Source organism: Sinocyclocheilus anshuiensis, unplaced genomic scaffold (assembly GCF_001515605.1).
Source record: "Sinocyclocheilus anshuiensis isolate Anshui unplaced genomic scaffold, SAMN03320099.WGS_v1.1 scaffold2438, whole genome shotgun sequence".
Taxonomy (NCBI): Eukaryota; Metazoa; Chordata; class Actinopteri; order Cypriniformes; family Cyprinidae; genus Sinocyclocheilus; species Sinocyclocheilus anshuiensis.
In genome coordinates, this window is record NW_015558685.1 from 978 (window position 1) to 16,233 (window position 15,256).

Genomic DNA, 15,256 nt, shown 5'->3' on the forward strand with positions numbered 1-15,256 from the left:
TTAATAGATTATTTCTTAAGATGTGTAAATAGAGGTCTATACAACAAAGACCAACAAATGAAGATCATATGAACTGAAAGTTTACTGACATTTGTAAAACTAAATGAAAATGTGTGCTAAGTTACTAAATGTTTCTAGCTATGTGAATATATATTAACTAATGATCTGTTAAGCATTATATAATGTTTGTTAATGATTTATAAATTAAAGTTATTATAAAGTGTTACCCAAATGATACCTTATTCTTATCTGTACAAACTAAAAATGAAGAAGTATTTTTAGTTCTTTTTGCGGTCATCAAGAAAATACGCGACAGCCCAATGCGGGCTTCAACCCCAGGGGGTTAAGTTAGAGGATGAGAGCAGCTTAGAGCCTCTAGAGGACTGTAGTAGAACTGCAACTTATTATAAATCCATAGTAACAGAACTATGGGCTGTTACATACCCACCTGCTCAGTGGAAGATTTGTAATAGCCATGATAAATCTTAAGAATTTGTACAAGGTAGGTATCAACATTGGTTGGATCAGACATGAGAGAAACAGAGTAATTAATAGGGCTTAACCCTTTAACAACCTTTGCAGAAAATTTGGCCATAAAGCCATTATGTGGATAAGTGGTGAGTCGGTTCCTAAACTATATCCCCAACCTGCAATTGAGTCTGTTTGTGGCGCTGGTCATAGTACTGTTTCTGCTTGGCTTGCGCTTGTTCTACATTCTCCTTTACCAGGCTGATGAGGTCTTTTTGTTGATCAAGTATGGGATAAACAGAGCTGTTGGGATCAGGTGGTTGTTGAAGAGCTCTCTCCATAGGTCCTTTGAGTTTACACCCAAGAGCTATTTCTGCTGGTGTAAACCCTGTGCTCTCATGCCAAGCAAAATTAATAGTGAACCTGATTTCTGCTAACCTTTTGTCCCACTGCCGATGTAGCTCTTCTATGTAGGATGCAATCATGGTTTTCAGGTTACAATTTACCCGCTCGGTCAGATTTGTGGATGGTAGGCCGTAGTCAACTTTTTGTCCCCACTGTTTGCATATCAAGTTGATAAGGTATGAAGTGAATTGTGTCCCTCGATCTGATACTACAGTAGATAGGTTGGGGTTCCCCATCTGGTGAATATCTCTTCTACAAGTATTCTGGCTATTTGAGGTGCTTTGTCTTTTCTCAAAGGAAACATTTCCACCCATTTGGAGCACTTATCGACAGTAACAAGATGATGTTCGTTCTGTTTAGCACTTTTGGGGAAAGGACCCATGAGGTCAACACCTATCATGTGTAGCGAATCAGCTCACGGGGAAATATGAATAATTAATCATAACTAGTTATAATTAATTATAAATATTTAGATCCGCTGTAAGTATTTACTCGACCTCTCAGGGTCAACTGTCTGTCAATTCTAAGAATGTTAATTTCCTGGTTAAGGGAAATTACTTTCTTACTGTACAATTCTACACAGAGCCTGTAGCATAAATCTGCATGATTAAGGGACTCCAGTTATGAGCAAACAATGAACAACGTCAAGTGTGATACAAGTAAGACTTTATTAACTACATAAACACTTAAACTAGTGTAACATACTACATAAACACTTAAACTAGTCTAACATACACATACACGCATACAGTTGGTATAGGAAAAGGGCTAAAGCTTAAGCAGTAAAGAGGAGAGAAATAAAGAATTAAGTTATGGAACCATTTGATATTCAGCAGATTTATAGCCTGAAGGAAACATCAGATTCTTAGTTCAAACACACCTTTGTAAAAAGGTGCAAATGATACGATATCAGCATTGGTTGCCATGGTGAAAAGGGGGCCTGGTGTCTTTCTGAGGTGTTACGACGCATTTCGGGGGAAGGGTCCATAGGTCCTCATATGGCTTGTTAACTGAGGGGTGTTACAGAGTATTTGTTAAATATAGCTAACAAAATATATATTGTGTGTTTGATTGGTCCAGACGCTACACATGTAACCAGGTTTGACAACAGGAGTACTCTGCAAATGGCCAGACAACTTTGTCAGTGAGGGTTTGTACTTTTGACAAATGTGACATTCTTTACAGTATCTCCACACATCAGTTCTTATGTTAGGCCAGTATACTGTGTCTAGAAGTCTGAGAAGAGTTTTTCATTTTCCCAGATGCCCGCTGAGTGGGTTGTCGTGGGCATTTTGCAAAAATGCTTCTCGATGCATAGATGGAATTACCAGTTGGAGTTTCTGTCCTTTCTGACCCTCAGGCACACTGCAAAACAAGAAATCATGTTTCACAATGTACTGAATTCGTGAAGCATCCGGCATTGTCTGATTCTGTCTGATTGTCTGAGTCTACAGGCATGTTGACTTGTGATGCAGCGATCTTGGAAGCGTTTACAATGACGGTGACGATTGTATCAGGCAGAGCATTTTGACTTTGAGTTCTGGATAATACGGCCTTGGGTGTTGGAAGGCCCATGTCAGGGCAGCATGGTCAGTGACTACTTCGAAGGGTCAGCCTTCAAGGTATGTTTTCCACTTTTCTACAGCCCAGACTACGGCCAAGCACTCCTTTTCTGAGACTGTGTATGCTTTCTCTGCTCCTCTGAGCAACCAGGATGCATAGGCGATCACATGCTCTTCTCCTGATGATTCCTGTGTAAGAACAGCTCCTACGCCAATGTCACTTGCATCTCATTTGCACTCGGAAAGGTTTGCTAAAATCAGGTGTTATTAAGACAGGAGCTGTGGTGATACCAGCCTGCTAATCCTAAGAATCTTTGGATGTCCTTGATGGATGGAGGTATGGGGAATGTTTTCACTGCAGAAACTTTAGATGGATATGTTTTTACATCCTCGTTTGAAACTATATGACCAAGGAATGCAAGTGATCTATGGATGAAGTTGCATTTCTTCAGGTTAAGTGTGAGTCCGGCTTTACTGAGACATGTTGCCAATAACCGCTTTTTAGGTCCAGAGTGCTGAAGACAGTGTCACCGTGCAGTGACTCCAGGATAGCCTGTATCTGAGGCACAGGTTAGGCATCCAGATGGGTCTTGGCATTCAGTCCACGGTAATCAATACAAAGTCTAGATCCTCCATCCTTCTTTTGAATTTGCACCACCAGAGAAGCCCAAGGAGAAGTAGATGGTCGAATGATCCCTTAGTCTAGTACAGGGGTCGGCAACCTACGGCACCAGAGGGATACTCCCTGGCATGCAAGCAATAGGGAAAACTGCATCCTGACGTACATTTTGAGGTAATAACTTCTGCAGCCTGTTAGGAGCTATAAATACTATTAAAGTGTGAGAATTAACTTGCGCTAGTCTACGGATGCATCATCTGTGTCTGCTTGCCAGTGTAAGTTGCTGTATGTATTGACAAGTTTCATCACTGCATTTAGGTGAAGAAATGGCAAGGTAAAAATGCATGGTGGGGTGGATGTCATGAAGAAAGGTAAAAGTTTTTACTTTCATAGCTCCTTCTGCAGTGGGCAGGCTGTACTGAGTTTTGTGAAAGTCTAGCACCATTCTGGTCTTTAACAGAAAATCCATTCCTATTGTGATTGGTACTGTCAGGTCAGCATCCCGCATTATGAAGAGTGTCAGGTCTACTGATTGTCCCTGCACTTCACACCTCCATTTCACCTTACCAATAGCAGTCTGCCTTTGTCCATTGGCCGATAGAAAGCATTGCCCTTCGATGGGTTGGTAATGCTCTTGGTGACACAACTGTATCCAAAAGGACTCCTGGATCAGTGAGAAAGTAATACCTGTGTCGACCATGGCAATGGCATGCCTTTCCTGTTATTAAAATTATGGGAAGGGTGATATTTTTATAGTCATGTTGCACAGAACTTTGAAAGGATTACACTACTCAATTGCTTGCATGTGGTGGTTTGCGCTGAGGTTATTGAACTGTGGAGGCTCTCTTTCTCTGTTCTTCCACATTAGCCTGACTCCAATATCTTTTGGATTAATCAAAATCTCTTTCTATCTGGGTTTCAATCCTGACTAGTTCTCCCATGTCCTTGATGGTTCCGCTTAGCAAACTAGCAAGTCGTGGGTTACAGTTTCTAAGGATTGCTTGAACCACTTCCTTCTCAGACATTTCTTTCTCCACCACAGACACAATGCTCGATAGTGGAATGCAAAATCTCTGATACTTTCTTTAGCGCCTAGTTTCCTCTCCAACACTTTTCTTGCTACAACATCATCATAGTCCTCACTTAGAAATGAGTGCAGAAAAGTTTCCACATTCCTTTGTTTTGCCATCCACCAGTCATTTGCAGTAACTTGAAGAACAGCAGAGAGTGGATCGAGGATTTCACCATCACTAAGAGGACAAACAGCAAAATACTCTTCGCAACGTTCAATAAATGCAATAAAATGTGTTTAAGTTAGAGGAGGAGAGCAGCTTAGAGCCCATAGAGGACTGTAGTAGAACTGCAACCTACTATAAATTCATAGTAACAGAACTATGGGCTGTTACACCTTTTTTCAACATAAATGTTTTGCCTCAGCATAGCAAAACCATTCTGTATCAAGAATCCATTTACAATTTAAAATCCTCAATGTCTTGGCATCATGTCTGGTGATGATCGCATGAATACCCTAGGAGTAGTTTTTAAAGGGGACCTATTATGCCCCTTTTTACAAGATGCAGTTTAAGTCTCAGGTGTCCCCAGAATGTGTCTGTGACGTTTCAGCTCAAAATACCCCACAGATTATATACTTATACTATGACCAAAATTACCTTTTTGGTTGGGAGCAAAAACACACTGCTTTCGTGTGTGTCTCTTTAAATGCTCCCCACCCCCCTTCCAGAAGAGGGCAGAACATTTACAGCTTGTGCTTTGGATATTCCAGTTACAAACTGAAGAATGTTACACAGCGAATAAAATTCTCAAAAATGGATCAATTTCAACTATTCGTGATTCAACTTCATATCCAGAACATGTAGGCACTGCACTTTATATTTTGTGAATGTTTGCAAATCTCCTTTCTGAATGTGCTTGTTAGCACGCTGTACGGCATATGTGGCTAAAGTTACCATTGTCTCTGTATTCAAAGAGACCAAAGCTATGTCATTATATATTTTTAAGAAGCAAGAAAGGTGCGTTTATAAATGATACAGATGGTGAGCATTTTCGGGTTAAAAATAAAAATAACAACATAGCTCTGGTCTCTGTATAGAGTAAGCAGGATTTGAAATTAACACCCGCCAAATGTGGGTAAAAATCGGCTGTGGCGGGTAACGCTGTCAAATCACTAGCCAATTTGGCGGGTTACTTTTCGTAAGTTATGTTCACTCATTAATTTATTGGGGAAGTTCATGCAAGCCAAATCAAATCTGCACAGGTTTAGCGCAAATACCGAACTCGTGAGACATCATGACACTATTGAGTATATTGCAAAAACCAAACAAAACACACCTACAGAGGCACGCATATGCGACTTGATGAAGTCTGGTTAGACCAACACAGGCTTTAGTGCGCGTGGGCATTTACAGTGCGTTCTTTCACTGCATGATTCAGTCTAGTAACATGCATTAAAAATTATCACATAGTTCAAGATAAGGGGGCAGAAAATGTATATATTTATATCAATTCGTATAGTTAATCAATATCACACAAAGAGTGCCATTTTTTCTTTAAAAATCAGCATGGTTACAAATATGATATTGATTTTATATAACAGTTCAATAAACAATAAGTTAATATCAAGAGACTTACGTTTTAGACACCATATTGTCTGTTTTTGCGCTATTTCGCCAACAAAAAAACATTCCAAAAACAGTCACAGTACTGTTTTGCGTCTCTGAGCAACATGACGTTATTTCGTTTCTGAATGAATCAACCGTTTAAATGATTCGGTTCAATTGCAATGACTCACTTAACAGTGACTTGCTGCCACCTACTGGCAGTTTTAATTTCACATTTAAAGGGGTCATATGATGCGATTTCTATTTTTCCTTTTCTTTAGTGTGTTATGTAGCTATCTGTGCATGTATAAGATCTGCAGAGTTACAAAGCTCAAAGTCTCCCACAAAAGGATTTATTCTATCTAAAAGAGAAGGCTGATCCAGACTGGGCAAAAACGTCTCATTCAAACATGCCCCCAGATCTCTACGTCACGATGTGGAAATATTTGCATAATGCCGCCCAAATGTTCATGCAAAGAAAGAAGGCGTGGTTTCAGGAACCACAGTAGTGTTGATGTAGACATGTCAGGGAGACGCTGTGTGTTTCTGTGCGAAAGCAAAAGCACTTTATTTGGCCTTCCGAAAGTAGATGCAATGAGGAATCATTAGTTAAGATTTATATACAACAGAACAGCACAACCCAGATGTTCGAATTTGTGCAACGCATTTTATGGACGACAGTTTTGTGAACCTAGAAGAGTAGACTACAAGGCTGGCCGTGCAAAGGCTATTTCTAACAAAAAAATGGGTAAATTCCGACTTTGCTATGACAATCTGACGCTTATTCTGAATCAGCTACTGTAAGTATGTTTTCTTAATAGTTTAAGTATTTGCTATTGACTGTTCAAATGTGGAGTTTTGCGCCGTGTAGAGTATCGCTTCGTGTGTGTGTGTGAGAGAGAGGGTCACATCACAGTGGAGTCAGCTTTCTTAATCGAGGCTTGTGTACTGCAAATAAATACGAGCATCATCACTGTGTCTGTCACGCGACTCTGTTCCCCTTTCGGGCTTGAACTGATGGTAAAACTAAGGACATTATGTACTGTCTTTACATTTATGTTGAAAGCTGAAGCTCGCGATTATGGAAAGGGGCGTTACATTTCCAATGCGTGCTTGTGGTGTTCGGCCAATCACAATGCACTGGGTCAGTTGGCCAATCTGAGCAGACTGCGCTTGTCAGAAGGAGGGGCTCTGTAGAAAACGACGCGTTTTAGAGAGGCGGGGCATAGAGGAACTACAATAATGTACAGTATTTGAAAAATAATGTGTTTTTGGAACATTAAAGCATGCCAACATATTCTGTCACACCAAATACACAAAATAATTATCTTTAAAATAGCATCATATGACCCCTTTAAAGTATCTTTTATTTTTTTTAAATAGTTTCAAATATCAGTATTCAACATTTCATGTTTAAAATATAAAAACTTTATTTATGCATTTGTAAGTGCAGATTAAAGCATTCCATGTCCCTCTAAGTTGCATTAACATGTGTAAATACATCTAAATGCCACTTCATATGCAACTTCTGCAAAGATTAATTTTATTGATACTGATTTCATTTGTTTAGTAACAGCCTAAATGTATTATTATTATAATTAACAGATTAAATGTAAGAATTTAACTCAAAAGATGATGTACACTTTCAGAAAAAAATGGCTTTATAAAGGTAAAAATGCCCATAAAAGGTAAAAATCTATTTAAACTTATTGGAAAAGATTAATTTCTATCACTGCTGTGAACTGACCACACAGAATATGAAGAATATCAAAATCTTTAGGAGTCAGCGGTCCATGGTAGTCCTTAAGATATCAGCACAATAACACACTCAGCAAAAATTATCTTTATCGATAAAACCCAGAAAATATTGAGATATTATTTGTTGTCAATATCGCACACCCCTAGTACTGACACAAAATGATTTGTAACTGTTGCTTTGTCACATTCAGTGTAGACAGCCTCAAACTGTTGGTTTATTTCTGTCTTTTTTTTTGGTTTGTTTTTGGCAAGTAGAAGTTATGAATGGCCGGTAACTTAAAAATTTAGTAGCCAAATAGGCTGGTGAGTGAAAAAGTTCATTTCAAGCCCTGAGAGTAAGATACAACGTGCTAACAAACACATTCAGAAAGGTGATTTGAAAACATTCACAAAATATAAAGTGAGGTACTTGCATGTCCTGAATATGAAGTTGGATCATGAACAGTTGAAATTGATCCATCTTTGAGAATTCTATTCGCTGTGTAACATTCTCTAGTTAACTAATGTTAACAAGCACAACTTTTGATAATGCATTAGTAAATGCTGAAATTAACACTAACTAAGATTAATAAATGCTGTTGAAGTATTGTTCATGCTTAGTTCATGTTAACTAAAGTAATTCACTAATGTTAACTAATGAACCTTATTAAAGTAAAAATAAAGTGTTACCAAAAATATTTTGACTTTATATTTAAAAATTACCTCAAGTTAGCATGAGGTAGCTAGTTAGCTAGCCAGTTAGCATGATCTTACAATATTTTTGAAATAGGCTATTATAATTTTGTCATTCATAATTATTGATTATTTTCCTTTTAATTTTAAGCTAAAACTGACTGTACTCTGATTTTGCTGTAAATGTATAAAGCAAATTGCTTTGTCAGACTGCGGGCATTTTACCCCACCTGTGAGGCAAAATGCCCCCTTGGTACAAATGTAACTTTTGTTAAAAATCTTATAACACTATAATTATGTTCTGGACACATTTAACTTTTGTTTCACAAAACAAAATAATTAAATTACACAGTCCTTAAGGGGGCGTTTTCCCCCACTCTACCCTATGCTACCCTATGCATATGTATGTATTTAATTTCACAGAATATAAACCTCCTAAATTACTACACCACTTGTCCAGTCACAATTATTGTGTTACAATTTACTCGATTTTTTTGACAATTTACAATTTACTTGCGATGGTTTGTGTGTGGCATATTCTGTATGACATTAAAATTATTTTTAGAATTATTTTACATAAATAGGTTAAACAAAATAATGTGATTATTTCTGAAGAACCTTTTATGCACCGTACTTAACTGCAGACACAGAAATGACATATTTTGAGCATCCCTTATTATGTCCCTTATTTTCCTATAAAGAATTACAATTGTCCCTTATTTTCCTTTTCTGAAGTTGGCAATCCTATGCTCAAACATTCCCTTCATGAATAAAATTAATCCACAGCATCCTCAGTGGCTCAGAGGCGGGAGTTTATGGATACTTTTATGTTCATTATTACAGCCAACAACAGAACAGTTATAATGTTTACATAGCTGACATATCACTAGCTGCTCTAGCGATGATATAAACATGGCAGACCATATGCGGCTCACTCAGGGTGGGATCTATGCTAATAGGGCAGATTGTCTCCCGTTGTGGGCAGAGCTTCCCCTACTCTTACACTCTAAAAAATGCTGGGTTGTTTCAACCCAACTTTGGGTCAGATATGGACTAACCCAACCCGTTGGGTTCAATTTTTACATTAAATTTTTAACCCAAGAGTTGGGTTAGTCCATATTTGACCCAAAGTTTTTTTTTATTTGACCCATTTAGAGTGATGTAGGGGGAAATCTGTTTATGATTTATGGGGATTATAAAAAAAAAAAAAGGAGTAGGTGGATTTTTACCGTTACATGCTGGCTGTTTATACACGCTGTGGATACACATCTGTGTTCAAACACCTTATAAAAGTGAATTTTCCATAATAGGTCCCCTTTAAATACTGTACCACCACTGCAGGTGGTTTTCACAAAATCCAAAAGGGCATAATTCCTGTTGACTGCCAGCATGAAAGTTGATTCTCACCAACTTTAATACTTAATCGGTAAGTGTATTCTAAGTGTTTGGTATATTTCATAATGGCCGTATTTCCCTGTAACTTCTGTGAAACAATAAAACAAATTAAAATTGTTTTGACATACTTTTTAGGAGTGTCTTGAAATGGTGAATACCCAATTTTTTGTGACTCGAACAAATGTTCTAGCTCTAGGATGAATTCAAAAAGTTTTTTTTTTCTTTACTTGAAATGACAGAAAAGGGAAATTGATATGCATATCATCAACTGAATCGGAGGCGCTGAAGGAATGAGAAGAAGCTTTAATCTTGATCTTAAATATGATGGTTTAAGAGTTATTAGCAAACAAAGTATCATTCTCACCAAATTTAATATACTGCTTAATTGCAACACTTGAGTGTCTGCCATATCTCGTAGCTGTCCGCCATTCAGATTTGATGTTATAAGCTGCCATGTTTGTTTAGTTATCTGGGTATTATTTAAAGAATGTTACCATTTTCCCCAAAGAAGGAGTTTACCTATTCTCAACGTGAAAATTTGATGCAACTTGGGAAGTCCTGTTGCATATGTATATTAAGTTTTGTTAAGTTTGGACTTTGTATTTGTCAGATAGGTTAATTTTGTTAAAATGCATGATGACAGACAAATTAATTTGTCTATAGCTTCTCAACACTTCAACATCAAAATTATTTTATTAACTTTTGTAAGGTTAGTCTAAAGCTGCTTTGTACAAAGTTTGGTGAAGATCTAACTAATAGCTAGAATTTTGATTCTAGCTCTTAGGGTTCCAGAGATGATAAGCAAAACACAAATGACATAATTACCTGATAATTGCCTAATAACCAAGCAGAAACAACATATATTCATTGTTTCACTTCTGGTTTTGACACAATGATAACAACACCACTGAGCTGATCAAACTTTTATTTATAACACTTTTCCAGTCATCTAAAATGACTAGTTTGTTATTAACAAACTAAATGTGCAAAGTGTAATGTTTTCAAATGGAGATGACAAGGGAGTCAATCAACTTTGCATAATCGTTATCATTTGTTTTAAACTACAGTTTTAAAAGGTTTATGTGTTGTTTAATAGGCTAAAGTAGGGTGAGCTGAAGATTTTGTATCGTGATTGATCTTGAAGATGTCTACAATGTACTTTTCAAATGAATTGTAAAGATTGTGACCAAATGTGTCCAATTTATGTCTGTATGTAAATATATCCATATATCTATGCATTTCACTTGGCAGGACTTTTAACATGTTAGAGCAATAAAGAAACATGGATGAATGAGAAAGTAAAGAGTGCAACTTTGCTGATATTAAAAGGAGTTTATAAAAGCACAATAAGCCATATAAGTGGAAATCATCACTGGAAAAAGTATACATTGTCAGGAAAGTAAACAAAACCGCAAATGCATTGCAATTACCGAGTTCATATCAACTGGCATGTTATCAGAATTATTCATGTTTTTGTCTAGATTATGAATCATCAACCCGGTGAGTGAACTGGACTAATGGAAAACGGGACTTTACAAGCCTAATGATGAGCATAGGCAACAGCAGAGAGATAATTAAAATAAGCTGTTTTATTTTAAATTACGTCTTTGGGACGATTACTTGATGGATTACGTGACTCCATGAGTTTGTCTCTATTTAAATGACATCAAGCATTTATGTAACAGATTTCATTTGTGCATTAATGACTGTTATATTAAATGTTATTCATTAAAGCAAAGCAAGTTACTTTACCTGTAAACACCATTGTTGACTCGACTCCCCTCAAATACAGTGCGGTAATGGTGGTCTTGTAATTTCAAAGCGTCCACAAAGACATTTCCCTCATTTTGAATATATCCTATTAATGTCAAGCCAGATCAGAAAAGACTAAACAAAATGGCTACTGCATTTAATGCATGTGATTTGAAAATATTGTTATATAAAAGTTTTAAAATATGGTCATGTCAGTCAAATTATCTATCTGATGGTGGTGACAATTTGATCTAAAGCTGAAAATTATAAGGTGAATAATTGTATCATTGTGAATGCTACATTTTCTCACACATTTTGTGAGAAAGTAAAAGTTACACCCAAATAATACAAAATAATTGAATACTTAAACGTTTATTTTTTGCATTCTTGTAGCCTGTTTTGTCTTACTTAAGAATCAGCCAGATGTGTAGAAGGCAAATTCTGTGTTTTCAAATGCACATTTTGTAAAGTCCTGTAGATGGAATATCCTGGATGCAGCTCTACATACCCCTCTGTATGGATCAAAAGCATTTTCAAACATTCCCTTTCAATGTTTTGAGAGTATAAAATCTGCAGTTTCAAACGTTTCTGATGAAAGAGGAGATGAAGAGAAAATTGCTCCCTTTTTTGTCCTTATTATCCTTTCATCTCCTGCAGGGCTTTTTTCAGTGTACTTATTTCTGATCATTTGTTCAGATCCATTTTATTTTTATTTCACTGCATATTTTGTGTTTATATGCAACCCATATCTCTCTTCAGCATAACCAGTAAAACAAGAACTCACATTCTTGATTATCAGTGTCTTTCTCCCTGTTCATCTATTCTTTTAATTTGTTGCATCAATTATTTGAATGTCCAAGATACTTATTTGCTGCAAAGTAATTTACCCCTTAATAACTTTTTTTATGCAAAACAGTTGTTCAGTATGCAGTTGTGGACATTTCGAACATTATGTTTCTTTGTTGTCATTGCAGTGACCCTCCTTTATTCCTTGTTTGCAGCAAGTGGCATCCAGTTATCATCTTGGAACTAAATATGGTTATTGGTTATATGGTGTTATGACATCCATGACATAAGCAGTTTTGGCACAGCGTGTCACCTACTGGTCAAGAGATTGACACTGGACGTTTTTGTTTTATAACTTCTGAACAGTTTGACCGAAAATCACGAGACAGCTCAAGGCGATATCAGATTTCCATGTCCACTATTTTGGGTGTCGAACCTTTAAAATTTTCTCATTACAAAAAAAAAAAATTACGTTTAATTACAAAAGTCAGTATGTATGCCCTGAGGTACTTAAAAAGTTTCGAGACAGTGCCACCTTGTCATTAAAATGATAATGATTTATTAGTTTTGCCTATTGTCATGAGACTGATCTTAATAGATTCCTTGGGTCATGAGAACATCAATACCAGTTATACTATATTTGGCTTAACTTGCTGAATTTAGTTGAAAACATACTTTTTCAATCTATTCCTAGACTGTTTTCACAAAATTTGACCCAGGTCATCTAACACTCTCATCTCATCTCTTTCCCTGCCATTGACAGAATTTTCTGTCATTTATGACAGAAGGCTTTCCTTTCCATTGACAGAATTTTCTGGAAATTTATGTTTTCACTGTTATATAGTAGGGGGCACTATTACGCATCTTCTGAAATAGTACACACAGAAACTAGCAATAGGGACATTGCTTACGCACACGTAACACGATCATTAAACATGCAACAGCACATAAATCAAAACACCCTAACATTACTGAATGAAATGTTAAACTCACAAAGAGGTATAGGACTGTGGTAGCTTTGGGGGTGTTGATGGACTCGGTCATTTGATCATGGTTCTCAATCCGATCAGGACTGAGTCTTTAACAAAAACGTGATTTTTCTCAGCTTTTTATTTAAGTTGTTGCTTTTTTAAATGAAACTTTCCCACATTTAAGTGTTGATTTAAAAAAAAAAAGGCATGAAGTTACAATAAAATGTTTTTTGTTTAAAAACAGAGTCTGTTCTTTATTTTAATATATTATATGTTCAGATATTCATGCAACAAAATATTCTGGGGGCCATGAAATTTTTGTTAAAATGATCAAAAATGCTAACGCTGGCTGGCAACTTAAAAAAAATATATATATGCTGGCGGGGAAAGAGTTAAGACCACGCCAACAAAAAGTTATGGATTTTGTGTTGATAGACAAAGCCACTATCATTTAATGCACAATTAAATTTGATGTCATGATTCCAAATTGAATCTGGATCTCTGCAAAGCTTTGCCATATTGACAACAAACTTTGTGTGTGTCATTGTCACCCCACACTGACCAAACTGAAATGTTTCTTGAGCACCAAATCAGCATATTAGAATGTTTTCTCAAAGATTTACATTTATATTACATCTTAAAACAGATTTAAATAGAAAACATTTTATTTTAAATTCTAATAATATTTCACAATATTGCTGTTTTTACTTTATTTTTGCTTTGTGTTTCAATTTTAATTTTATCATATCAAATAGCAAATGTCTATGAGAACTGGTAATATCACATATCAACATAATAGTTGTGTCCTATGTCTTGTGTGCAAGAAACTGAAGTTTTTCTACTCTCTTCCAGGGCAGTATGGGGAGTATTGCCTGTATTGCATGGAAAGGAGACACCCTAGTTCTGGGAGATGTAGATGGAAACCTCAATTTTTGGGACCTAAAAGCTCGTCTTTCAAGGTACAAATGTATTACTAAAGAATCTGCAAGTAAAATGTGTCTCCATGCATTTATGTGTGCAAACTGATTTAATTCCAAAACTCAGTAAACTACTTTCTTAGACAGCATCCTAATTTAAATGAAACCTAATAAAAGTCTGAGTTGGAAATATACGACTCTGTGCATCCCACACTTGAGTTACGTTTAGCTTGCATTTAAAATGTCATACTCATTTACATTTTTCAGGGCTGTACCTACACACCGCGGGTGGGTGAAGAAGATTCGTTTTGCTCCTGGGAAAGGCAACCAAAAACTCTTGGTGATGTACACAGATGGAGCTGAGGTCTGGGATACCAAAGAGGTTTGTGTGTGTTTACTTGATTGATTGATTGATTGATTGATTGATTGATTGGTTGGTTGGTTGGTTGGTTGGTTGGTTGGTTGGTTGAATGATTGATCGATTGATTGGTTGATTCTTTAGCAAAAATGGTTCATCTAATGCACATGCAAACATTTCAGAGAAATAAGACAAGGCAGTGCCTTAACTGTTGATGTGATTGGCTGATTTAAATGAGAGATTGGACTTTCTTTTCTGTGGCAGTCATACTGAGTTTTGTGATTTCTCTCATTCTTTTTTCTACAACTCTGTCTCATCCTACTGTACCTACTTCTGTCTTTGGGGCCGTATTCACAAAACATTTTATCTTAGCACTAAGAGTTCTCCTAAATAGCAGTAAAAGTTTTTAGCTAAGAGATTCCTCCTAAAACCTATTCACAAAGCTGCTGAGACCAACATTTACTCAGGAATTGGGAGAAATCTTAGAGCAGGGTTCCTCAAATCTTGCCCTGGAGAGCCAATGTGCTGCGGAGTTTAGCTCCAACCCTGATCAAACTGGCAAATTTTCTCAAGGAAAAAAAAATCTCTCAACTAATGCTGTAAAATATACCTGGGAGTCAGTAATATGAAAGGTTGAAATTTGCTGATTTGTATACAAACACTTCAAATATACTCAAAAATGTTTTTTTGTAATATTAAAGTTAAAATACTAACTTTAACTTTAAATTACATAATTATATTTCTACAATCATTTTACAGAAATTTTCATTAAAGGTTTTACAGGAAAAAAAAGTTATTTTACAGAATTTTCCTTGTTTCAATTATGATATTTTACTTTAATTTTACAGTTTTTGTTTGGCAGCTGTAGCTGCCAGTCATTTACCATTTTTTACGGGACTTTTTTTTACAGATTTTTTCTGGTTTCAATTACGATAATTTGCTTTCATTTTACGGTTTTTATTTGGCAGCCGTAGC

The 15,256-nt window shown here is 36.3% G+C and overlaps 1 protein-coding gene across 1 annotated transcript in view; it reads left to right on the top strand.

Moving 5' to 3' along the window:
• The first annotated feature begins 2,459 nt into the window (after positions 1-2,459).
• LOC107681335 (WD repeat-containing protein 11-like) overlaps positions 2,460-15,256 on the top strand; it is an 87,235-nt gene continuing 74,438 nt past the window's right edge. The window contains exons 1-3 of the mRNA XM_016477614.1: positions 2,460-2,495; positions 13,859-13,965; positions 14,191-14,305. Of these exons, the coding sequence (XP_016333100.1) occupies positions 2,460-2,495; positions 13,859-13,965; positions 14,191-14,305 (258 nt within the window). The remainder of the gene's footprint in view (positions 2,496-13,858; positions 13,966-14,190; positions 14,306-15,256) is intronic.